This window comes from Larus michahellis, chromosome 2 (assembly GCF_964199755.1).
Source record: "Larus michahellis chromosome 2, bLarMic1.1, whole genome shotgun sequence".
Lineage (NCBI taxonomy): Eukaryota > Metazoa > Chordata > Aves > Charadriiformes > Laridae > Larus > Larus michahellis.
In genome coordinates, this window is record NC_133897.1 from 66,573,287 (window position 1) to 66,598,014 (window position 24,728).

The window sequence follows — 24,728 nt, forward strand, 5'->3', positions numbered from 1 at the left end:
GTCAAACTCATGCGATTTTTTGTTTGTTTGTTTGTCCATGACGACAAGACAGGCATGCCATCAGCCTTAGGCAAGGATACTGCAGGCAGAATATGTGCATGCTCAGGTCTGGAGAGACCTTGGCAAGTCTGTGTTTCATTAGGTGAGGCTTGCCCTAAGAGCCTGTTTTATAGCGACATGTTCGGAGATACTCTAAGAAGCTTGCAGATCAGGCGAATTTCTTCCTTCTGCGACAGACCATACCTCAGAAACTCCTGATTTGGATGCAAGCATTTACATTAGGTTATTTGTAAATTTCTAATTACTTAGGCATTTCAAAGATACAGAGCAAACTTTCTGTTGTGCCATAAAGAAACGAAATGCCACCAAAGAAACAAAATAGTAGTTAGAGGGGGCGTAACAGTGATATCTTAAAATTTAGACGGGCAGTTTAGGGACGCTTAGAATCTGTTACTCACATTGACTTCAGTTAGAACTGATCCTCTTATATGAGAAAATAGGTACATATGAAAATATGTACCTCGATGGAAGTAGTAACGTGAAGTAATAAAATTTACCCAGCTCTTGGCAAGGTACTTCATCGTTTATAAAAGGTAATACATTGACTACTTCAAAAGACAGTTAGGTTACTGGTAGGTATTGTTTTGACTGTCTAAACAGGGGGATTTTTTCCCCTTTATTTCTTTTGTAAAATTTTAGGATGAATCTTCAGGAGAAATTACATTTTACATGAAGGGTGCAGATGTTGCAATGTCCACTATTGTACAGTACAATGATTGGTTAGAAGAAGAGGTAAGAAACAAAATCAAAATTTATAAAAAAAAGTCAAAATATTGGGTATTATTGCAATAGGTTCGAAGGACAACCTGAGCCAGTGCAGTAATGGGTTTTGAAGTCCAGTTACATATATCCTGAATGGGTTTTAAGGGGTTAGAATCATTCCCAATTCTTGAACAACCCACAGGAAAAGCAAAGCTGGTAGTCACAGTAGAACACATTTCTACGTAAAACAAGGAAATTTGTTTTTCATTGACTGACCTTTCACATAAAACCTAATTACTTCTGAGAAGTATTCTGCTATAAACCTATTTATCCTGAAATGCCCTTCTTATATCAAATTCTGCAGTGAGGTATGATTATGAATTAGGAAGTTCAGTAAGGGATGCAGCTAAACTGAAATAGGTTTTTGCCACATTTATTGAACTTAATATAAAATAGTTAGTGACTGAACTTCAAAACTGATTAATACTTTTCCACTGTGTGGCTCTAGTAAGTACCAGCAATCATCTTATTTTGACCCTACATACAGACAATATGTTAATACAGTGATTACACCATGTATGTTCATAATGGTATTGGCAATATGAATCAATATCTGCTGCAGGGCAGTTTGATTTATTCGGGGACGTGAATAAATTAAACTCCCTCAAGACCTAGCAAAATGTCATAAAAATTACTTTTGGCGATAATGATGCACAATTAATTGTAAAATACTTGTTTAATTTATTTAGCTTTATGAGGTCAAATCAATAAGTGTTTTGCACTGGACAGCCCTGTTTTTCATTAAGACATGCTATTCCATGGCTATTTTTAATGTGTAGATATTTTTCTGATAAGAGGTATGTTTAGTGGAAAAAGAAGATACAGCTCTTGTTATGTGCCTCATAATAGTTTTAATTTATTTTAGAGCTTCAACCTAAAAGAGGTTTCTTTAAGCTAGGAGAGGAAATCTAACTGGCTTACCAATAGCATACCACTTCATTTGGGGGACCTGAAGTATAATTGCTTTTTATTCTGCTTGTGGCTTCTCCAAAAAAACAGTCTAAAGAAACACCAATATCCCCTGCTAGCATATAGTATAGAACGTGCAGATGTGGTTGAATATTTGTGTAATTATTCTGTGGTTTGGTCCATTTAGTGTGGTAATATGGCACGAGAAGGACTGCGTACACTGGTTGTTGCCAAAAAGTCACTGACTGAAGAACAGTATCAAGATTTTGAGGTATGAGGGGACAGAGGGATCTTGTGCTTCACCATGTTTAGTTACTTCAAGGGGAACATTTCTCTTTTTTGTTCTATTAAGGTGGCAAAAAGAGATGATTAAGATGTCAATATGGCACGCAATTGATTAGATATTTTGTCATTCGTTAGTGGTTGTTCTGCAGTCATACATAGGATACTGTTTTGCTTTATTATGTGACTGGACAGTGTTTTCCTAGAAGCTAGTGTAATGTTAATTCTGTAGCTTCAACATGACCTAAAAAATCTACTTGTCCTCAAAGATAAGAGCAGTTCCTGCTTAGATGCTGTGATGCCTAATTCTTAATAGTTCTACAGAAGGCATTCTCTTGCGGTGATCTGTCAGAAAAAAACACAACATTGGGTGTAAAGTAAAATTTGCTCTTTTAATCTTATTCTTCGTTAAAGACATTTAAAGACAAATGTTTAGCCTAGTGAATCCGTATTATAGCTGATTGGTAGACTGAATGTATACTTCATGAGTCATAGCAAACTCTAAGGGGTTTTGTGTTTGTGCAAACAGAGTCGATATAACCAAGCAAAGTTGAGCATACATGATAGAAACCTGAAGGTTGCTGCTGTTGTAGAGAGTTTGGAGCGAGAAATGGAGTTGCTGTGTCTCACTGGAGTAGAAGATCAGCTGCAAGCAGATGTTAGACCAACTCTAGAGATGCTAAGAAATGCTGGAATAAAGGTACTAAACATATACTGCTGACATAACAGGTTATCATTTATCAACTTTTTTTTTAACAAGACCTGAATTATATTACATTCATGTTCATTCTACATAAGAAATATGTCAAGTCCTAAGCACATTCTGGGCATGAAACAAACAAGACATTGTGCACGAAGTTCCTTTGTCCACTCCAGGTTTCATTGATCTCAAGCTTACTTCTGTAGGGAAATTACCAATGGATAAATGTATGTGACTCCCTGACTGTGTATCCCCTGACTGTCTACAGTAAACTGCCCTAGCTGACACTAAATGAGATTGGCACAAGATTCGTATGATAACAATGTTTTCAGGGTTGGCACTCAAAAGAAGTCTCAGCAAAGATCAAAAGGTGCATTGGTTGAACTAGAATTCAGAACTGCCCTTGCAGAGTTTGTCCAACTCACGTTAAAGGGACAGTGTGAAAAGATCTGCACAAGAGTTTGTGCTGTGTTTTGTTCATAGGCAGGCTGTGCTAGACAGCTGTCAAATGCACATTTATTTGAGAGAGGGTTTGAAGTAAAGATATGAACAATATCTGAGAGGAGTGGGCACGATTATATACGTTTTGCTTGAAGCAGTGTCAAACTGCACAGAAAAGGTGTGTTGCCTTTGCATTGGTTAAATGGAATCAGGTACAATTTTTTAGCCTCACAAGGAGGGTAAGTTATTTTGCTTTGCAGCAAGCGTGGGGAATTTCCCTTTTTGTGAGACGAGTGGGAATGCATGAAGCTCTGCCTTGGGACAAATGATGAGCCAGCTGAGAATTTATGCGTTAGAATTAGTGGGCAGGCATTAGTGGACAACATTATGGGGAGTGTCTGCTACAGACTGCCTGATCAAGAAGTACAAGAGGCCTTCTTCAAACAACTGGAAGAAGCCTCACATTTGCACGTGCTGGAACTTGTGCTGGACTTCAACCACCGCAGTATCTGCTGGAAGGGCAACACAGGAGGGCACAAGCAAACCAGGAGAATTTTGAAGTGCAATGACAATAATTTCCTGACACAGATGATTGAGAAGTCAACAAAGGAGAGATGCTACTCAAGCTACAACAAACAAGAAGGAATTGGTCAGGGATGTGAAAGTTGGTTGAGGGAACAGCCTTGGCTGGAAACACAATAGTAGCTGTAGATAGGTCATAAAATTATAGATCATTTGGTTATTGATGAGAAAACACGAGTCCCTTGTCCATTCATTGACCCACCTGGACACTAATGAAAAGGATCTTACCTGAGATGTACAGGAAAAGAAGGCGTACAGTTTAATAAAATTGCAGCTGTTCGCTTAGTAACTATCCAGTAGTAACTCCTGTGGCTTAAGTTGTTCTTCCTGTGTGGTCTGTTTGGTTTGGGATAGGGCTAATGGTTTTTCATCCAGCTGTCCTTCAACTTTCTTGGTGTTAAGGGGCTGAGGGAGAGAGAGCTGTCTCACTTTAACAACAGATGGATCCTCAGCCTTATTCCTTAAACTTTAATGCTTTCATCCCAGTTCTGCATGGTCAGTGGGCAGGACCTCTTTGGAGCATTGGGACTGTAGCTCTTCCTCTAGGATATGCTGTCTCATTTCTTGGCTGCTGCTTTCGCATAGATTCTCACTAGAGTCACACACTGTTGTGACAAACGTTATCTCTTTTGTAGTTGTCTGCATCCTCACTCTTTTGCTCAAGGTGTAGTATCAGGGCCATGGGGAAAGGCTTTTATGCTTTACCTGCTGTTCAGGTATGCCAGTGGGTTTCTCCAGAGTTTCATCTTGTCTTCATGTAAATTGAGACATTGGCCCTTGTGAGAAGGGAAGGAGAATGAAGCTGCCTGAAGTAAAGACAGTTCTTTTCTGCTTTGTGTGTTATCACAGTAAAATCTGCCTATTCATTTTAGTTAAAAGTGCTCATATCAGTATGTTTTCTGTGGTAATTCAGTCCCAAAAGGTACCAGAAAAAGGTTGGAGAGATGTCATTTAGATTTGGAGAACAGACGCGTTAATGTCCAATGGAGTAAACTTTTACATTATTTTGCAGATATGGATGTTAACAGGAGATAAACTGGAGACAGCAACTTGCATTGCGAAAAGTTCTCACTTAGTGTCTAGGACTCAAGATATTCACATTTTCAGACCTGTAAGTATAGTTCCAACTTTTTTGTTGGTTCATTAAAGGACAGCTAACAACAATGTTGTTTGATTAGTAGTTGGCTGCTTGTTGACAACTGATGGGTACTGAGTGTCAGAATAATGGTCAAGAGAGTAGTACTTAGGTTGTTATTCAGGGATGTAGAATTACAAAGCATTGCTTCTGTTTAAAGGTGCTTTTTTTCTAGATTTGATAATATACTACAGAAATGTTTGTAGGCATGTTTGGGTGACCCAGGTTCAATATGCACTTTACACTCTTCACTTATACATAGAACATAGTAAGGTACTTCTGAATAATGACGGAGAGGGGTCTATGTGAGGTGTTGAGCCAGCAGGAAAGTGTATCCAGGAATTTAGGCTATCTGAATGTGGTCCTTGCTTGTTCTAGCATTTTTATTAATAGAACTCTTTGGAGTCAAGCAGAATTAATCCTGAATTAAACTGTGATGCCAACATTCCCTGTATAGACATAGTTCAAATCGGTATGAAGAACTTTGAATATTTTTGTATATCATGATATATAGTTGCATTTTATTAACAGACTGTTTAAGATAATTGTTAGAAAGGTAAGCCGAATATCTTTTTGTATACATTTTGGTTATATTTGCATAGCATCAACTCTACTGAAGCCAAACAAAAATAGATTTTCCAGACTTTGACTGATGCTGTGTGATCAGACATAATATGTCTGTGTTTGTTTTAAATGAACCACTTGCACCTACAGAAATAATTATATGAATATAATTTGCATGTAAATGTAGCTTCTTCTGAAGCATCAGAATGGCAAATTAGGCCCTGCAGACTACTATTTGCAATTAAATTATTAATGCTTCTGATAAAACTTCAGATCAATTTTTGTTGACCTTTCCATGTTGTAACACCACAAATTAAGTCTTCCAGAACAAAATCTATTTAGTTGAGTCAGATTTTTATTTTCATTACCTCGACTGGTAATAAGAGATCAGCATAAAACTGTGTTAACTTAGAGTATCCAAAGTTTTAAATTAGTTAGAAAATGGCTTTATACAGAATTATTTCTGTGGCTGTATTTGTTGCAAAGAAGTAACTTCTGGATTAATATAAGAACATACCAAGCACTCTGACACTTCTATTTTAGTTATAACTTAGTAAATAAAAAGTTATTTACTGCTTTGGCTTCCCTAAAAAATGCCTTTTGTTTTTAATGTTCTTCCTGTTTATGCACCAAGTACTGACATCTCTTAATCTCTGTAATGCAGAAGGATTATAATGGGCCAGTTCCATCCAGGGTTCCTAACAGTTGGCAGACAAGGAGCTTTCTCTTTACATGTTTAATTGTGGGAAAGAAGGAAAAAAATTTCTGAATTGAGGCATGTGTATAGTTTTTTCTGTTTGCAGGTGCTTTTTAATGTAGCTCACATTTTATGTGTAGTAGAGCCCATCTGAAGGGAGAAAGGTCTTTGGACTACATCTGATCCTGGGTAGTAGTGGGCCAAAGACAAAACTTCTTAGAAGCTGTTTAATCAAGTGCTGACAGAGATGAAATTGGAAGTGTAATCAGAGTTTGTGTTTTATTCTGTGCTTGGAATGTTGTCTTGCATGATAGTTCTAAAATACATCGATCTTTTATTGGTGAAAAAAACAAAAAAACAAAACTGACAGTCTCCTCAAAATCTGATTATAATTTACATTTTTCATGTTCTGTGTTTCTAGCTCAAAACCTTCCAAAATCTATTTGGGAACCTTTGACCATTTTTTGCATTTGATAGCTGGGCCTTTCTGAAACAGTAATTATGTAAATAAAAAAAAATCTATGATATAGTTCTTTTATATTATGCCATTTGATCCTGTTTGCAAACTCATGCAAGATCCAAAAGGATTCGTACTACTGAGCATTTTTGTGCCTTTTGAAATCTGTGTCTACTTGCCCAAACTGGAGGAACTATTAATTTTAACATTTTGCATTATTCTAAGAACATATTTTACTGGTTAATAAATAAAAGTTTGGGGGGGTTGCTCGTTTTTTGTCTGTTGTTTCTCTAGCCCTGCCACGATGGAAAGACTCAGGTCAGCTTGAATTTAAGATATTTTAATGTCGTTAATTCATTAAATTTTTAGCCCTGGTCTACTTTGGTGAGGAACCACTTAAGCTGACTACATAGGTTTTCCTTGTTTGAAGGTTACTTTTTCACTCTGTAAGATTCAAGGATTGTAGTCACATCCCATGGGTATTGGGCTTGCACTGGGATAAAACACTTGTTGAAGAACTAAGGCCTTCTGGGTTCAAGTGCTCGAAACCTAATTTACTTAGGCAGGTTTTTTATTTTTAAGATTTTAACAAAATCTTTTAAGTGAGTGTTTTTTATTGAAGGTTACCACTCGAGGAGAGGCTCACTTAGAACTAAATGCCTTTAGGAGGAAGCATGACTGTGCCTTGGTGATATCTGGGGACTCACTTGAGGTAAGAATTTATGTTCAAAAAGTAAAGTGTCAGTGTCTTCATGCTCTTAAACTTTTTTCTGATATTTGCCCATACTTTAAGTTGTCCTTAGAGATACTTTTGTTTTTCACTGAGTGATAATTATGGGATATATGTTCTAGATGTGCCAATGTTGTTGGTTCTCTGATCTCTGGATTTTGTATGTAGTGTGCTTTAGTATTAGCTCTTCTCTTAACCCCAAAGCGTGTTGGCTCTCTAAATGAATGAGAAGTGTCAGCTTAAAATACTAAAGCCACAGTCAGGAGAACGTGTCTTTTTTTCCCCCCAAATGGATGTTGTGCAAGCAAAACTTCATAAAAGAATTCTTTATACTATTTTCTATTAGACTACATGTAGTGCTATTTAATAGTAAGTAAATTCAAGTGTATTTTCTTTCCTTAGGTTTGTCTAAAGTATTATGAGCATGAATTTGTTGAGTTGGCTTGTCAGTGTCCTGCTGTAGTGTGCTGCCGATGTTCTCCCACCCAAAAAGCTCATATTGTGAAACTGTTACAGCACCACACTGGAAAACGCACGTGTGCAATAGGTAACTGTTGATGCGATCTTCATTTGCAGTAGCTAAAATCTGTAATAAACATAAGCAGTAGATGGCACCATTGAGAAATAGTTGAAACAAAGCCAAAGAGACTTTATCAACAGCCAGGTATTATGTAGCTGTAGCAGAAAATGCTGTTCCATGAGAAAGGTGTGGTTATTCTCCTTAGTCCACAGGAAAAAGGTCGCAACTGATGAAGTAATCAGTCATAATCCATAGATTAATTGTAAGAATGTAAAGGTACATAAGAGGTTTCTAAAATACTGTAAGGCCAGGAGAGTAAAACCTCTGAAGAGCTGAATATTGCAGTGACATTTTCCAGGTGATGGAGGAAACGATGTCAGCATGATCCAAGCAGCAGACTGTGGAATTGGAATTGAAGGCAAGGTAACGTTAACAGTTTCATTGTCAAATATGTACTACATAGTAGTTTCGTAACATGGGATTAGAAGCTTTGTTCTTAAACTGTAGTGAATTAATAATTTCTAAGATGATAAAAATGCTTGGTCTTTGAACTAATATTTTCTTTGCCTCTGTGTCCTCTGCTTTATTTTTTTAAACACAAAAAGCAAGAAAAGCAGGAAACAGTATAGTTATTTCTGCGTAGTATTTACCTGAAAGAAGCAGGATAGGTGATTAAACTTATTTGTTACAGCCAGTTTATCTTAGAATATGCTCAAAAAATTGTCCTTTGGGTCTCTTTGCAGGCTTGATCTCTGAAGTAGGAGCAAACTTGACTTTTGAAATTAATTATCACTTAGAATTTTGAAATTTGAAACACATCTTTTACACTGGGTTTTATATTTGGAATATTTGTGTTTTGTTCTAGGAGGGAAAACAAGCTTCCCTAGCAGCTGACTTTTCTATCACACAGTTTAAACACATAGGTAGGCTGCTGATGGTACACGGTCGAAACAGTTACAAAAGATCAGCAGCACTTGGTCAATTTGTCATGCACCGAGGCCTTATTATTTCAACTATGCAGGTATTTAAAATTTCATTTTCTGAATAGTTAAAAACACTATGTCTGTCTTTGAAATGTCACAAAATCTTAACTACTATTGTTTAGTTATTTATTGCAATGTTTTATATATAGAATTATATTATATATATATAATTATCTGCTTTTTGTAGGCTGTATTTTCATCAGTCTTCTATTTTGCATCTGTTCCCTTGTACCAAGGATTCCTAATGGTAGGGTAAGTCAAAACGAACAGTTACGATACCTGGTAGTAAATACAGCAAACTAACTTGTAAAATAACATCATGTAGTTGGTGTGTGCCACGTTTTTCATATGTCTATCATTGGTATGCTACCAAAATCTGAAAGAAGAAAAAAAAGTCAAACTAGGTTGAATGTGCGCTATATGAGGGGGGGAACCTCATTTTCAGTTCTCTGAAGAGAGGGATCTGCATGGCCTTAGAAGAAGATGCCGTATAACCTTTTTCACATATGGCATGAAAACAATAGTGGAATCTCCGAGAGCAGTTTCAGCTGTTACACAGTTTGCCCTGCAAGCCTCAGTGAGAATCACAGATTTTTCTGTTAAAAATGGAGCTGAAGCTACTGACTGAAATTTCCTCTGAGAGTGCACCACCCGAGTCTGCCACGTAGATCTCCCTTCGGGTGAATGCGTGCAGGATTAGGAGCACCCGGGCCTTGTTGCAGAAGCTGCTTTAGTAAAATGGTTCCCCAAGTCATACAGCTGAGGCATATGCATATATTAGTCCTTCTCTCTGCCCCTTCTGTCCTAAGAAGTTCTTTTTATACTCCTTGTAAACAGTAACAACTTAAATCACTAGTAACTTAAATCATAGTCAAATCAAGGTCTGATTCCACCAGACTGTGCAGAGGAAAGCAGTAGACCTCTCCAAAATGTTGGTAAATAGTTGTGCTAAGTTCTTGGTAAGTACATACTGAACTATACATCTGGCATGCGTGTACTAAAATCCAAAGCCACTTACAGAGCTGTTAGGATTTTTGTTCATCCACCAACCTGTACCACCATTCTGATGTCCAGAATATAGCACTTGTTTTTTCTTCAGTTTTCATGCTGTCGTCTGTGGTCGAATTTAAATGTCAGGTCTTTGAACTGGTTGTCCAAAGTGCAAGTGCACAGGGGGTATGGTAACAGGTGATAAGCTTGGGTGATATATGTAGAAGACAGACATGTATTTACTGGTTTTGAATGTATAAAAGCTCTGTAACTTCTCACGACTGGCAGCTCTCAGAAGCACAAGAGCAGGTTGCATGTGTAAAGCTGTATTGGTAAGCTGCCTCAGTACTGGGTAGAAGAACCAGTTTAATTCCAGTTACGTAAAATGAATAATTGAACTCGGTAGATCGATTTAAAATCGTATCATACAAAAGTGTCAATTTATGTCCTTTCCTTTCACCTAGGTATGCAACCATATATACTATGTTTCCAGTCTTCTCTCTAGTATTGGATCAGGATGTAAAGCCAGAAATGGCATTGCTATATCCAGAACTTTATAAGGATCTCACAAAGGTACGAATGTCTTCAGTGGTCAGATACAAACAAATGGTGGAATCTCCAGTATGCAAAACTGGGAATTCTTAAAATCATTTTCTTAAGGTATTCCATGTGAGACAGATGCACAAATAATGTAATGCAGACTTTTGTACTATGGAAATAATCCATAGTACCAAATGTTCCACTCAGTTTTATTAATAAATTTGTTGAGTCAGCAATGGTTGGACTGAAATAATTTAATGTAAAAGTTGCTTTAGTTCTCGCCACAGGATCTGGAGTTATTTATGCTTACTTTTTCACAGCTGCTTTTTCTTTTTTAACTGGTAAATTAATCTATAGATTCCGCCCCGCCCCCAGAATTGGTACTGACATCTCCAAAATCTGACTTTCTTTAAATAACAGATATTGATAACTGATATGTCTTAATTGAATCATCTGTAGATACTGCTTTCTGTGTGTTTGCGCATACCTGCAAACAACAAAAGTGTATAATTCCGTAACCTGCAAAAGTGAAACAAATCTCGAGATTCTGTTTTCATAAGTTTTTTGAAAGGTACTTCTGCTCCATCTTAAACTGTCAGCTAGAAAAGTTATGATCCAAGGCAGACGCAGATAGTCTTTTTAGGGATAGTAGATTCTTTGAAGATGTATCTAAAAGTCCAAAACCAGACTATAGGTGAAGAGGGTCCAAACTTTTCAGAGCCTTTGTCTTTTTAATTGTATTAAATTAGCTATTAGCTATGATAGTCTGAGAGAATTTTTTCTCGTCTGTTGGAGGTCTTGATTCTCTCTCTCCTCTTCAGAACCTTTAAAGTTTCTTCGTGAGATTTCAGCCTATGATTAATCTCAAAAAAGCATGGCCTTAAACCTGCTAAAGGCAGGTTATAAGCTTGCCTGTGGAGGCCTGTTGAAGGAACTAGGAAGCATCTTATTTGCAAAGACAGAAGCTAGCCTGTACTCAGAAACTGCCCAGGATGGGGAGATGAATGCAGGCAAAGTTTTTTGTTTAGGCTTAAGTGGCAGTTCTTGGAGATGCTGAATCACTGACTTTCCCAGCTTCTGTTGCACCTCTATGAGTATTAAATAAGTAGAACCCAAATAATTCTCTTCAGAAGGGGAAAAAAATAGAAAAGAGAATGTGGAGAAATTGGAGAGTACAGTTCAGTGCATTGTGTGGGGCAGATGATGGTCAGTGAACGACTATGGATGAGTAGTACAAAAAGTTATTTATGTGCTACATTTGACTGTACTATTACAAGGTAATTTTACTGTGTTTATTACAACAATTTATGATCATGCTGCCATAGTCATGACGCTGTGAAGCCTACATATTTCTGCACATCATTTTTCAAATTAGGGACTCAATGCAAATCTCTACCAATGCTATTCATCTACTGTTATTCAAATATGCGTTGACGTGGACTATAATTGTATTCCTAGGAATGGTTTCTTTTCTGGGATATGCCAGTGATGAAAATGCTTTCTGGATTTTTTAAAAGAGTAAGGTATATTGGCACAAGTCATCGACCGACTCTTGCTCTGGTGCAAGAAGAGAAAATTAGCAAGGTTCAGAGAAACGGGTGTGGCCACATACCCTGGAGGATCCACTGATTCAATATTACTGTTACTGTGGCTCCTACAGAGTTATAGCTAGAACAGATGATGAAAATTTGAAAGGAAGTACAAGTAAGAGGGCTCCCTGCTTTCATCTGAAAATGATTCACAGCCTGTTGTGCAGTGTTCCTTAGAGGCTCAGGAGTGACTTACCCCTTCTAGTTCCATAAAGGTGAACCAAAACTCAAACTCATTCTTATTTCACAAGTCTTGCTAATTAGGAGCTATGGTCAAAGGTGGTAGCAATGTCCAATACTCAAAGGAAAATTCGTAGGCACTCATAGGAGAAAAATTTGTTTCTTCGTGCTTGTGCAAGAATTTTTTCGCATATGTTCAGTCTGTCACCAACATTCTAGACTATGTACAGAATTATGAAAGTGTCTTTAGCACTTTGCCATGAACTCCACCTATCCAGGAAAATGTTTTAGCCTATAATGAAGTAATAGAAAGAGTTAATTCATCACTTTCTACAGCAGTGAAGCACATTTCTTTGTAAAGTGCTGATTCTTCCCTGTTCCGGTGATCACTTCTTTTGCGCCAAAATGTCTGCTTTGTTTGCTGTTTTATCCTTCTAGATGTATATCCTTTCAGCTCTGCAATTCTAGCAGAACGCACATGTACAGCATTTATTCTTTGATTTATGCATATGTTTCAATCTCTAACATTCACAACCACAAGATGATTTAAAATGTATTTGGTAATAGTTACTTGCTGAAAACTTACAGTAGTCATATGTTTATTCTATGAACGCAAATAAATAGTTTATCCAACATTTAGATGAGACTAGTGACAGTAGTTTTGCTTGAGGGTTAGGTCAGTAGGTATACAATGCTATTTTTCTTGAAGACTACGCTTTACAAAACAGACAAAAAACATTTTAAATAAAAAATAAACTAATTTTACTGTAATTATCCCTCTGAAAATGAGCCAGAGCATTGCAAGGTAAAGTATCTTTGCTGTTGAAGGCCTTAACTATCCTACCCCCAAATTTAGACTTTGTGTGATTTCTGTGAAAGTTTGCAATGAAGAATTGTAAAAACAAGTAGATGCTTTTTAGCCTGTATAATTTCAAAGACTGCTTATTTTATTTGTAAGATATATCTGTAGTGGTTTACAATTAAAAATATATGGACTGAGTAGATTTATTTTTTTATAAAAGTTTTGTTTAACTGTCCTCTCACTTGTTTCTTTTAGGGAAGATCTTTGTCGTTTAAGACCTTCCTCATCTGGGTTTTAATCAGTATTTACCAAGGTAGGAGAGGGTCCTAATTGTACTGAACTGAGAATTTTTTGTCTGCTATTAGCAATATTGTTTTTCAGCTGTAGGTTGAATTCCCAAAGCTTAACATTTCATCAGCAGTTTATATATATTGCTTTCTGTTTATCTTGTAAATCGATATTCCTGTAGTGTGCCAGGTCTATTCAAAACACAGCGTGGATTGGTATTTTTATTGATGCATGTCGCCTAAAAAAGGACATGTTTTTAATTAAATGCTAATCCAGAAAAATTTTAATGAGTGCTTATCACATTGCATGTATTTACACAGCAGTTTTCTTTCATGGAATGACAGAAGTACTGTTAAGAAATCTGAATTATGTAATCAGTTAAAAGTAATTACACTTTCGACAATATCTCATTTATTTGTAGCACTTGACAAAATGAGGTTAATTAACAGTTCATCAGATATATTGCACTAAAAGGTGTTTAATTTTCTAATAGTTTTATTTCTTTACAGCTTTACTTTGGTTGTTTTATTTCACATGCACAAAGTACAGTAAATATCACTTCTGTTCTTTTAGAAAGATCAATGCTGTGTTTGTTAAAAAAATTACTGGGCAAGTTTTCATGGTAAGCTATTGAATACTCAATGTGCAGTTGTAAAAACCGGTACACTGACATTTCGTTGCTCAGTGTATGGTTAACTTTGTGTGCCTTTCCTAGGTGGTATTCTGATGTATGGAGCCCTGCTGCTTTTTGAATCTGAATTTGTACATGTCGTTGCCATTTCCTTCACTGCCCTAATCTTGACTGAGCTCTTGATGGTTGCACTGACCATACGAACGTGGCACTGGTTAATGGTGGTGGCTGAATTCCTCAGTCTTGGCTGCTATGTGGCCTCTCTTGCATTTCTAAATGAATACTTTGGTGAGTAGTAGTAAAAGTATTTTAGCAAAGAACTGTGCTTTATATTTTTAATATTCTTCTCATTTCATAAATAAGAATAGGTGATGTTAGCTTTGTGAAATACAGCCTTCTCCTTTATAAATATGCCTGAGTTGAAATTAGGCTTAATTAATGTTGGGTTAAAATATTCTCTTATCCTTTTCTCCTGGACTTTGACAATCTTTATTCCTGTTAGTATGTTTTATCTAGATGATAAACTTTACTCAAACATGCAAGCTTCTTGCCAGACCAAGTGGACCTCATTAGATCTAACCCATAAGATGAAAAGAGCTGAAGTATTGCTAGAGAGTGAGGCAGAAGGCTATCAGGATAAACACTTTATATAAGAATCATTGTTTCATAATTACATTAAGCTTATATTAAGCTTTCTTTGCTTGAAATTGCAGTATCCCATGTTGTGTCTTAAGGTTCTGATTGTTCATAGTTCACAAGATGAAAGAACGCGTTTAAACTGCAAATCTTAGCAGTCAAGGATCTGAGCATCAAAATAATACATATTTCTTTTTATATCAAATTATCCTTCAGTAAAAAGCAACTATCTAAGTGTGATTTTACAAATGTATTTTTTACAGAAATACATATAACAATTTTGATTTTATCTCACAAGGAGTAGAATCTAGCTCCTCTCTCTTTTTTTTCAGGAGCTGATGAGTAAGGAGTTGCTCTTTTTCAGTTGTCACTTCTCATGAAAGAATTACATGTTATATGGGAGTTTCTAGGAGACTCATAGTTCTGCTTTCACTCTCTCATGTCCCAGGTGTTCAAAACTAGGGTAGTGTATTTAGATGACAGAATTATTTTTTTAATCAATAAATGCTTCACTGCCTGTCCCAGGTGTTCTGTTGCTTCCCAGATTTCTCAGGAGTTGAATTTTAATGAAGAAACAACCCAGCTGGGCTTGATACTTGTATTATACGTTATTTCATATTTGCCAGAGTACCTTTTTCTTTTCTCTGACACTAATGGACAGACTCTTTAATAGAGATTTTGGGTTTGATTGCTGAATCTCCACAGCCAGATTACAAATGAAAGGAGCAAGCAAGAACGGATGCAGGTACTGGGTCTTAAGTCTAAACTTCCAGGAACTTCATAAAGGAGAACTTGCTTCACCTTTGTAAGTCTTCAGTATTGGTGACAGCCAGTCCTTCTGTCCTTTATAGGTGTGTTTCAGTGAGAAACACCTGTAGGTGTGTTACAGTTGTGTAAAAACTGCAGGGACTTTGTTCCTTGCAAACCTTTCTGTAAAGGGGAGTGCTTTACTGTCCTCATGTATTTGCTGGACAAGTCCAAGCAACTGAGTAAGTAAATGGTCGCGTGGCTTCTTGCAGCCTGGGGACTTAACTTCTGTATTTTTCATCATTCAGGCTACTGAGAAGGGTGCAATTTCACGGGCTTTTGTAAACATGTATTTTTAAAAGTGTGTTATTAATCAGTTACTCTGAGAAAATCCATTTCAGTTAGTCTTACTTCTGCTTAATGCTTCACTCTTATTTAATCTGTCACATTACAGCTGTGGGGAGGGAGTCTCTTTTTGTGCGTGTACTGTAGTATAAACCTAAGTTACAGTTTACAGTTCAAGGTACAGAAGAACTGAAAACAATCTAGTCCAATAGTGCTTGACTTCATTGGCAAACAAAATGTTTCTTTCAATGATGTTACTTAAAAGCAGCATTTCCTCCCAAAGAAATATCGTAAGTATGACAGGGCGCTCAAATTAGAAAGGCAAAGCTATTGGATACTGCTTTGACTCATGGAAGTAATTCAGTTTTTAGGTTTCTGAACTAATTGCACACAATGGCCTTATTAAGCCTGTCTGTGATACGTTACATAGACTTTTAGTATGTCTAAGCAGGCTTAAGCTAAAACTGTACAAGTTTATACATTGAAATCTAATATGCAAAGTATTTTTAATGAGTAAAGTTGGAGCACTAAAGCATTTCTGTATTGCATTTTCTGAAGTGAATTTTAATTCACATTAAAACAGCACTGATCAAGTTGTCTATACAGTAAATTACACCTTGAAGTCAAATGTAAGGAAACTGCCTACCTATTTAAAACCTTAAAACGTGACCAAACATAAAATCCTTGTATTTTCAAAATATTTTGGTTTAATTGCTATTTAAAATATTCTGGTTGTCATGTGAAAGGCAATAATATTCCAGTTAATGCTACTAACTTTTTCTCATTTCCTTTTTGTGTTGCTAACCTGCTTGGGTTTTTTTTCACATAACTTTCGTATTTTCTGTAAATCTATCCTTTCATTTTCATTCTCCCTCTTTGTGAAACAGGTATAGGCAGAGTGTCTTTTGGAGCTTTCTTAGGTAGGTGAAGTTTAACTTTTCTTGAATTCTTTTTTTTTTTTTAAATCTTTAAAAATTCATTAGAGTAGTAAATTATTTAATATACACATTTGTAAATAATGGAAAAAAGCAAAAATACCACCCCCGTTCTTCAGATAACCTCGTTTCTGGGACCTTTCCATGATAACTTTAGTACTACCTGACCATTGGAAATATGGAAATATAGTAAAAAAATTTCAGTAGCAAGTGTAGAGTGTCACCATTCTCGTTAATGTTTGTCACAAAATATAGCTTTTCACTGTGGCTTGTGGCAATATCACTACATTGTTTTCCCTTTAAATTTTTGGACTCTAATCTCTAAGGTTTTAAGAATCATTCACTCTAGTTGTGACTGTTTCAAAGAAATCTGAATATGGAATAAAGGATCCAAAAAGGTGGCAGAATTTCTGGTTTAGAGCTTGTATTATAGTGGGTAAAAATTGTTCTTACTAGTAGAAAAACAAGATGCTTTTACTTTTTATTATGGGAAAGTTTTGCATTTATATTGAGATTCTGTTTCCCCTAAAACTATGTTGTGCTGCAAAACAGTGTAAGGACCGTAAAGGAACTCTGAAGTTCCTGTCTAAAGAAAAGAGTTGGCAAAACCAAAATGTTGACGTTAACTTTCTCTTTCTGTTGTTTTGTTGCCTTTTTTTTTTTTTTTTTTAAAATTTTGCATGGTCTTGAACAATAGCATAAGCAAACAATTAAGAGATTTTAATTGACTTTGCAGCATGGAAGTTCCAGTTTCCATGTTATCAGTTCCCATTACTTATTTTCCCTTTTTGTTTCTGCAGATGTTGCCTTTATCACAACTGTGACCTTCCTGTGGAAAGTGTCAGCAATCACTGTTGTTAGCTGTCTTCCACTTTACATTCTCAAGTACTTGAAGCGCAAATTTTCTCCTCCAAGTTACTCCAAGCTTACCTCGTAAAAGTAATTGAATTCCTACGGTTTTTCACTCACACCAGTCTGCAAATTGCACATTCACTGTGCTTTAGTGTCTATGGATTTATGTTGGACTAAAGAAATTTAAAAAAAAAGTATTAAAAATCAAAAGTGATAGAGTGAATAGAGCACAAAAAGAGGAGGAAACATCTGACAGGTACAATAACACAGAAGTACACTAACAAGACTACCAGAAATAAACTAAATTTTCTTCATGTTGATTTTTTTTTTTTTTTACTTTCAGTTGCTTTGATTATAAAATAAAACTGAATTACTTTTGATTTGGAAATGCTTCTGAATGGTTTCATTGCTACTGTAAAGGATTTTTTGCTACTGTAAAGGATTTTTTCCTGCTGTACTAATCTTCTGCAAGTTGAATGGAAAGTTTTGTTATTTATTACATAACTTCCCTTCTTTAATTACTACATAACTTCCTAATTCAAGTCCTTTCCTTTTAGTGTTTCTGTATGGAAAAGTTCGTTCGTCCATACTTACTATAACAAACCTAATACCTGTAAATGCCCGTGTCTGTATTAGCAGCTAACTATTATTCCTCATCAGACAGTGAGTAATATGCACTGTTTGAATTATGTACAGATGTCTGCATAGCACAGTACTATTTTAGGAGCTGTTGTCCTCCTCTGTACTCCCCATTTCTGGCACTAGTAAATATTACAGATCTGTGATGTTGACAGCAGTTCTTTAAATGCACATTACAGCCAGGTTGCACAAAAGCTGTTTGAAAATTAAATCATAAATTCTATACATAATTCCACTGCACCTATTGATTTGTACAGGTATCAAAGACATGGCTGCTCAGTAAAAATATGTTTTAAAATTCTTACTCATTTTGTATTTGTAAAACTGCAAATAGTGTCAAGTACATTTCTATATATGAGAAGTCCGGTAAACATTGTACTAGCTAATATGTTTAAATTGCCTTGTAATCTGTTTACTTAGGTTACTCAGGTAAAAGAAAATAAGATGGAACACATGAGCATTATGGTAGGAAAATCTATCATCTTCCAAGATGTAAATGTTATGTTTTTATAACTTAGTTTGGGTGCAAACTTGTTTAAAAAAAAAAAAATCACAACATTCTTGCTTGTTGTAAACTGTCAGACTTGAGTATCTTGGCTGAGTTACGACACTTTACAGTGGCTGAAGATTTGTTCCAGAAACTCATATACTCTGATGCAATCTGAAGGGTCCAAATCTTGCATACTGTACTGGAAAGTCAGATATATTATTTTAGTTTTCCATTGTGATATAACTTTGCTTTCTCAAGAAGTACATATAATGGAAACGAACAGCATAATTATCCATGCTTTATTTATTAAATATTTACGTGTGTGTTTTTAAAAAACACTTAATATGGATGTCATTTTTATGTTTGACTGTATGCCTTTACAACGTAATTCTTTTAGTTTATTATAACTTTGCCCTTATGCCATTATTATGTTGGATGAGTAATATTTAAGTGATAAATATAACTACTTCCTGGGAGAGCAGAGGAAACTGCTGCAGAGCTGTTTGGACTCCACTCCACTCCATTAATTTTTGTTTTGAAAGTTTTCCTTACTAGCTGTTTATCTGCTTTTTTTTTATCATTATTTTTATTCCTAATTATAAAAGCAATAAAGCCTAATTTCTACCAAATATTATTAATGGTATACGTATTAAATGAACTACTGAAGTAGTCTTTCTTCTAATTACACAACATTGCAGACTAGTTTGCTCTGTCCCTCTGTAAACTCACTTCTGTAAAACCCCCACAAGATGTCACTGTTCTGGCATACTAGCAAAAGCCTTTCTTCATTTTATGTGCTTTTGTCAAGATACTCTTGGTTTATATTTTCAGTTTAGTCCTGTGATATTTTTGTTGCTGATTTGCTTTTATTTTCTATTTTCTCCCAATAAGTCGTAATTACTTTGAATCAATTAAGAAAAGTCACCAGTGTGCAGCTGTTCGGAAACATTGATGATGATGTCTTCAGACCGTTTTGTCTTACACATTGTGAGCTCGCAACCATACGCATACAATTCAATGGATGAGCAAAAGCTTAGAGTTGGTCATCCTTCATCTAGACATCACATCTTTGACGTTAGGCAGAAAACGAGGAAAAAATCAGAAATTAAACTAGCAGTATGAAAGTGATAGCGGTACCGTAATCCAGCCGTATGAGATACAATTATACCCATGTGTCAGAATTTATAGTGTTACATATATTAATCCTCAGCATTAAGACTGTGAGGTTAGTGTGATAGCAAACGTATAGATCCTACACGCAGATACAAGCCTTTCAAAAGTGGAGTCAATTCTCTAGAGTGCCTGCTTTCTTAGAGTGTTTTCAATATACAGCAAAGGTCTAGTCTCAGCTAGGACTTTATTTTGAAGACTTGCGGAAGCCCGATTCAGGTGACTTAAAGTGCTTTTGAGGTTCAGTCACTGCAAAACTATGTACACCAGGGAAGTCTGCTTTCTGCTTGTTCATGTCACTCAGCCATAGCCCTGTGAAGGGGTGGCGCTACCAAATCACAGTGGTTTACAGGTAATAACATCAATACGGAATTTAAATATTGTAATATGGCTTCTTTCAGTAGAAAGCTTTAATGTATTGTAGATTTTGGTACAAAGTAAGCCGAGTACCATCACAATCCCTGGCTCTTAAAACAGACTAGAATGGTAACATGTCTGGTGTGCAGATGAATAAATTATTTTGTAAGAATCTCATTCTGTTGTCATTTCACATCAGTATATGTCAGGAGTAAGTCTGAAGCACCAGATCAGCTTACATAAACACAGATTTAGGCCTTGGGTCTTCTAGTTACACCCAGAAGGAGCTTAGTTTTATTTGGTATTAAATAAATGTTTACTTTTGTGAGCTGCTATGTCAGATACGTATTTCTGAAATGGTAATCATGTCTCTTTGAAAACGTATTTGAAAACATTTTCAGAATTGGAATAGGATGGAGGAGCAACACGAGCAGGAAATAACACCTTCACCAAAGTAACATATGTAACAATACTGACCTATTTGGACCATGGTTAATAAGCATATTGAGCTAAAAATTTGCTAGATTTCCTATGTAGTTTGATGGAAGAACACAGGGAAAAGGAGAGATCCTGCAAAAAAGGAGTACTGGTAATTATTACACTGGTTTCTTCTGCTGCTATTCTAGACTTACGTGTTCATGTAACTGCTGGAAAAATTTTACTACACAAGGTATTAGTTTGCAAATGGAAGCCAAAATTAAATCCTTGCATACTTAGTATTAAATTTGTAGCACTCTTCTATGAATGTGAGTGTTTACAACAGTGGTTTTTTATGTTCAAACTGGGTTTGCTGACGTGTATTGTCAGAATTCAGCTGTGTGGTATCTCCTGTTTTCTTCCTAAAATTTCTGAGTGGTTGTCCGAAAACATGCCATTGCTTTTGTACGTACATTATTATGTGTATTATCTTGATGAGCAGCATCCACTTGCGACAATTTGTGTTACAAATGTCCTCCTACCCTATGTCCACAAAAGAGGGTGAGCCTAAACGTTTTTCAGTCTCCTTTTAAAACATGCCTGCAAGAGGGAGCTCAGCAGTCAGGAACCTTTGTTGGACTGGACAGCAGCGCTGCAGGTATTTTAGCAAGAATTTTAATGTTCACATAGGGAATTAAACAGCTGTTATCAGGGGGGCCAACTTCTGTAGACAAAGAGGAGATGATTTCTCTACATACTGCTCTTACTTATGCCCATTTGTGCGTGTTAGTTTGTAGGCCTAGGCGGTATAGTCTCCATACTCCTCCGCAACCTTATTCCTGTTTCAAGGCATTCAGATTGTTTTGAAGAACTGACCACTACCTCAGATCTTCTGCTGGTGAGCTAGTCAGTGTGTTCCTGGGATCATCCTCCATCCCTACACTGATGGGCACCTCTGCCTTGCTCATGCAGGGTACAGTGGAAGGTTCCTTCATCGCTGGAGGTAGGGGCTGTTCGTGCCTGAACCACCCTTATTTGCAGATGTACCACATGAACGATGGTGAGTCAGGCCTGGGGAAGGGCTTGCTATGTAAATGATAGTATAGACTTCCTTAGAGGCTTTGGAGGTGTGCTGTTAACACAGATACTCTGATGTGATCTCTTTTCCCCCTTTTGCAGAGCTCTGTATCCCTGGGTTTTGTATTGGGAAGATAACTTGAAAGAGACTTGCATCTGTTCCACGCTTGCATCGCTTCACATGTCCCAGAGTATTAACATGGTTCCAACAGCCCCTGCACGGCAAAGGAATTTAGTGTGGAGTACGTGCAAAGGGTCAGTAGAGTCTGGGCGGACAGTGCTCCTCAAAAAGTGGTAACCACGGGAGCAGAGGTGGCTGCTCTGCTCACAGTGCTGGTGCAGAAGCTATCGTAGGCCCCTCTTACTCTGACATCCATTTGAATTTTAGCTTCCATGGAGTCTCTCCTCCTTTTTGCTGCCTAGAAAGGAAAGAATTGGGCCACCAGTCTCTTACAACACTTCATTTAATAACCTTTCTGTATGTAGGCTGTTGTTATTATAACTCAGTTGAAACTTGAAGGCAATCAAAAAAGTCCTTCGATATGTTGGCCCCCTGTAGAGAGGAAAATCAGTACGGGTGAGCAAAGACAACATGGATCGAACATTATATGTAAACAAACAGGAGGTGCAATATCTTTAACACTGTGTTAAAAAGTGTAGGAATTCCTTTTGTAAACAGAAGACACTTAAAGCAAGATAGTTCCCAACAAGTATTAACTACCCAACAGATGCCCTGAGCAGGGTTCACAGCTGTTATTGTGAGTGGGAATTTGCTCAGCCAATTGCTAACAAAATCCTTCTCAAATAGGGAATTGCACTGAAAGACCTATTTGCTACTTCATCGACCAAAACCACGATTTTGATCAAAATATTTTACAACAGAGGTTGTGAAAAAGGGATGCCTTGAACAGGATAATGGGAGAACGCTCCACAGTTGAGTTGACAAATTATACTTCATTCTCCCATTCCTGACCCGGTTTTAGCAAAACTGCACCTGAGATTTCTCCTTATTGTAGTCCCCTCCTGTCCTTTAGCATGCTTTCAATTTGAGATTGTAACCAGCAATAGTAAACCTCTACATTGCTCAGAAAAAAGCATGTTTGAGGAATACTTAACCTTTTTGCGTTATTGAGCTGTAAGAAAGATCGTCATTGGCTCTAAGAAGAGATACTATTTTTATAACTATGATGCATCGTAAGTATTTATGGCCCTGCCTTTATTCCTCCAGCAGTAAACTGTGTTTATTTCCTCTTCTCTTGACAAAAGTAGTATGAATAAAAAGGCTTTGGTTATAATGTTCATACAGCTTTAAGCAAGCAGTACACAAAATAGACTATTGTAATTCTTATTTGTAGAACTACTTTCCATTGTTTCTTTGTAATGTACACATCTAGTTTTTTCCATGGGCCCGCTGTGTTTTGCTCTGGGTTCTGAGCATGGATTTGATTTTGCAAAGTAAACGCACGTTGTGTGGAAGCAAATTATAGATAACTACTTCAAAAGCCTGTTGAAAATTAATTCCTGACCATTTGGGCTGGAAGGCTGGGGGATGTTAATGGATGAGCGGACCTGTAAGGGATAAGCGCACGTACACATGTTTTGTATTTATTGCAATCGTCTATTGCCTGTTTGAAGGACAGATTTGGGAATTCTCGGTCTAGATTGCTCCCTTGGGGAAAGCCTCTACGCCGCATGTGCTCAGTAGAGGAAGATGAGCTGTTGCCTCCCCTGCGTGTAATCGCTGGTTGCTGCCTTCTCTTCCAAACCCCTCTGCAGGAACGCAGCTACGTATGCACTTCCTCCCACGGCTTCTGGTTCCCGGAGTGCCTCCTCCCTTTATCAGGATGCTGCCTCTTCCGTGACAGTCCTTTGAATAGAAGTTCTTTGCGTATCTTGATCTCAGCTGAACTGAGTTTATCCTGGCTGGCGGAGGTGGTGTTTCCATCTGAGTGTCGTGAGCAAGGAACACGACACAGGCATTGTCTAGTACGTACTTATCCCTAGCTGAATGCAACTAAAGCAACTGTAGGCAATCTGCAGTTTAAAAAAAAAAACAAAAACAAAAAAAACCCAAAAAAAACCAAAAACAGACAAACGCATACAATTCTATCAAGTTCTAGGAAAGAGGTGAAGGAAAACAAGATTTATTGGCCTTGAGGCTTCTACCCTGTGGCTGTAGTGGCTTTGCTTTGTTTACAGGTGCCTTTCAGTTCTTGTCATAAACTTCTTCACTGTGAGAAAATAGTAAAAGATTTCAAATTATTTTTTAAAAAATCTAATTTTAAAAAATATCCTAGCTCCAGGCCTTCACATTAGCCACACACAGGTAGGAAGGTAGTTGTAATTCTGCTTGGTCCTTTTTACATTATTTATGTTACTAGAATAGACAGAGGGTTATGAGTTGAAAGCGACATAGGAGGACATCTGTGCATTTGTTAGGAATTCGGTGTTACAGCGAAGGATGCCAGAATTTAAGAAATAAGTGTCTTGAAGTGGTTTAAGCTTAGGTATATCGTATGAGCTCTAGAAATAAAGGAGGGGGGAAAGAAATTTGCTGCTCACAATAAACTTAAGTTTGTGATGCCCTTGACACCTCCAGACTTCAGAGCAAAAAAACCAACACATGGAAATCTTATTTAAAAAAAACCCAACCAATAACATTTTCAGAAAATAAACCTTGTAAGACAACCCACACCTGAAGCCCTGGAACAGCTTGAGGGAAATCACGTTTTTAACAACCCATCTCGGGAACACACGCCTGAAAGAAACAATTGCAGGCAGTCAAAGTGCCATGCGTTTCTGCTTAGCTCTGCTATTGGGTCTGGCCCTGCTTGCCTTCAAAGAGATTTTTCCTGACCAGGACAGGCTCTGCCGGTAACAGCAAGCAGGATCCCTGCCTGTTTGCTGGTTGGCGCGTTTCACCTTCGTCGTTGTGTTATCCTGAGAACAACGATCATACAGCGGTGCCTCTGTGCTTTGGTCCAGCTCTGCCCGCTTGCACGTGGGATGTAAGTATTCCCCAGCCAGAGCAGTTGTCCACTTGTTGGAAGCAATCGGCCTCTGTGCAGACTGGTTTGTAATGCTGGAAGGGAAGCAGAGAAAAACAAGCTGTATCTGTGTAACCTGCAGCAGATTTCTTTTGGGGTTGAGTGGGAAGAAAGCCAAACTGCTAGTCACATAACCACGCTGCTAGCTTGCCATCTGTCCGAAAGCAATTACTT

General features: G+C 37.1%; 1 protein-coding gene across 8 annotated transcripts in view; it reads left to right on the top strand.

Moving 5' to 3' along the window:
* ATP9B (ATPase phospholipid transporting 9B (putative)) overlaps positions 1–19,136 on the top strand; it is a 169,977-nt gene extending 150,841 nt beyond the window's left edge. For 5 of the 8 annotated variants that reach the window (XM_074575764.1, XM_074575766.1, XM_074575761.1 and 2 more), the window contains 14 exons: positions 700–792; positions 1,919–2,002; positions 2,543–2,713; positions 4,749–4,847; positions 7,212–7,301; positions 7,722–7,866; positions 8,198–8,262; positions 8,705–8,860; positions 9,010–9,074; positions 10,277–10,385; positions 13,179–13,236; positions 13,927–14,130; positions 16,458–16,490; positions 17,306–19,119. In XM_074575764.1, the coding sequence (XP_074431865.1) occupies positions 700–792; positions 1,919–2,002; positions 2,543–2,713; positions 4,749–4,847; positions 7,212–7,301; positions 7,722–7,866; positions 8,198–8,262; positions 8,705–8,860; positions 9,010–9,074; positions 10,277–10,385; positions 13,179–13,236; positions 13,927–14,130; positions 16,458–16,490; positions 17,306–17,442 (1,509 nt within the window). In that variant the 3' untranslated portion in view covers positions 17,443–19,119. Of the gene's footprint in view, positions 1–699; positions 793–1,918; positions 2,003–2,542; positions 2,714–4,748; positions 4,848–7,211; positions 7,302–7,721; positions 7,867–8,197; positions 8,263–8,704; positions 8,861–9,009; positions 9,075–10,276; positions 10,386–13,178; positions 13,237–13,926; positions 14,131–16,457; positions 16,491–17,305 lie in introns of all 8 variants that reach the window. The other 3 variants (XM_074575765.1, XM_074575768.1, XM_074575762.1) reach the window with 1 other exon arrangement.
* Positions 19,137–24,728: the final 5,592 nt, after the last annotated feature.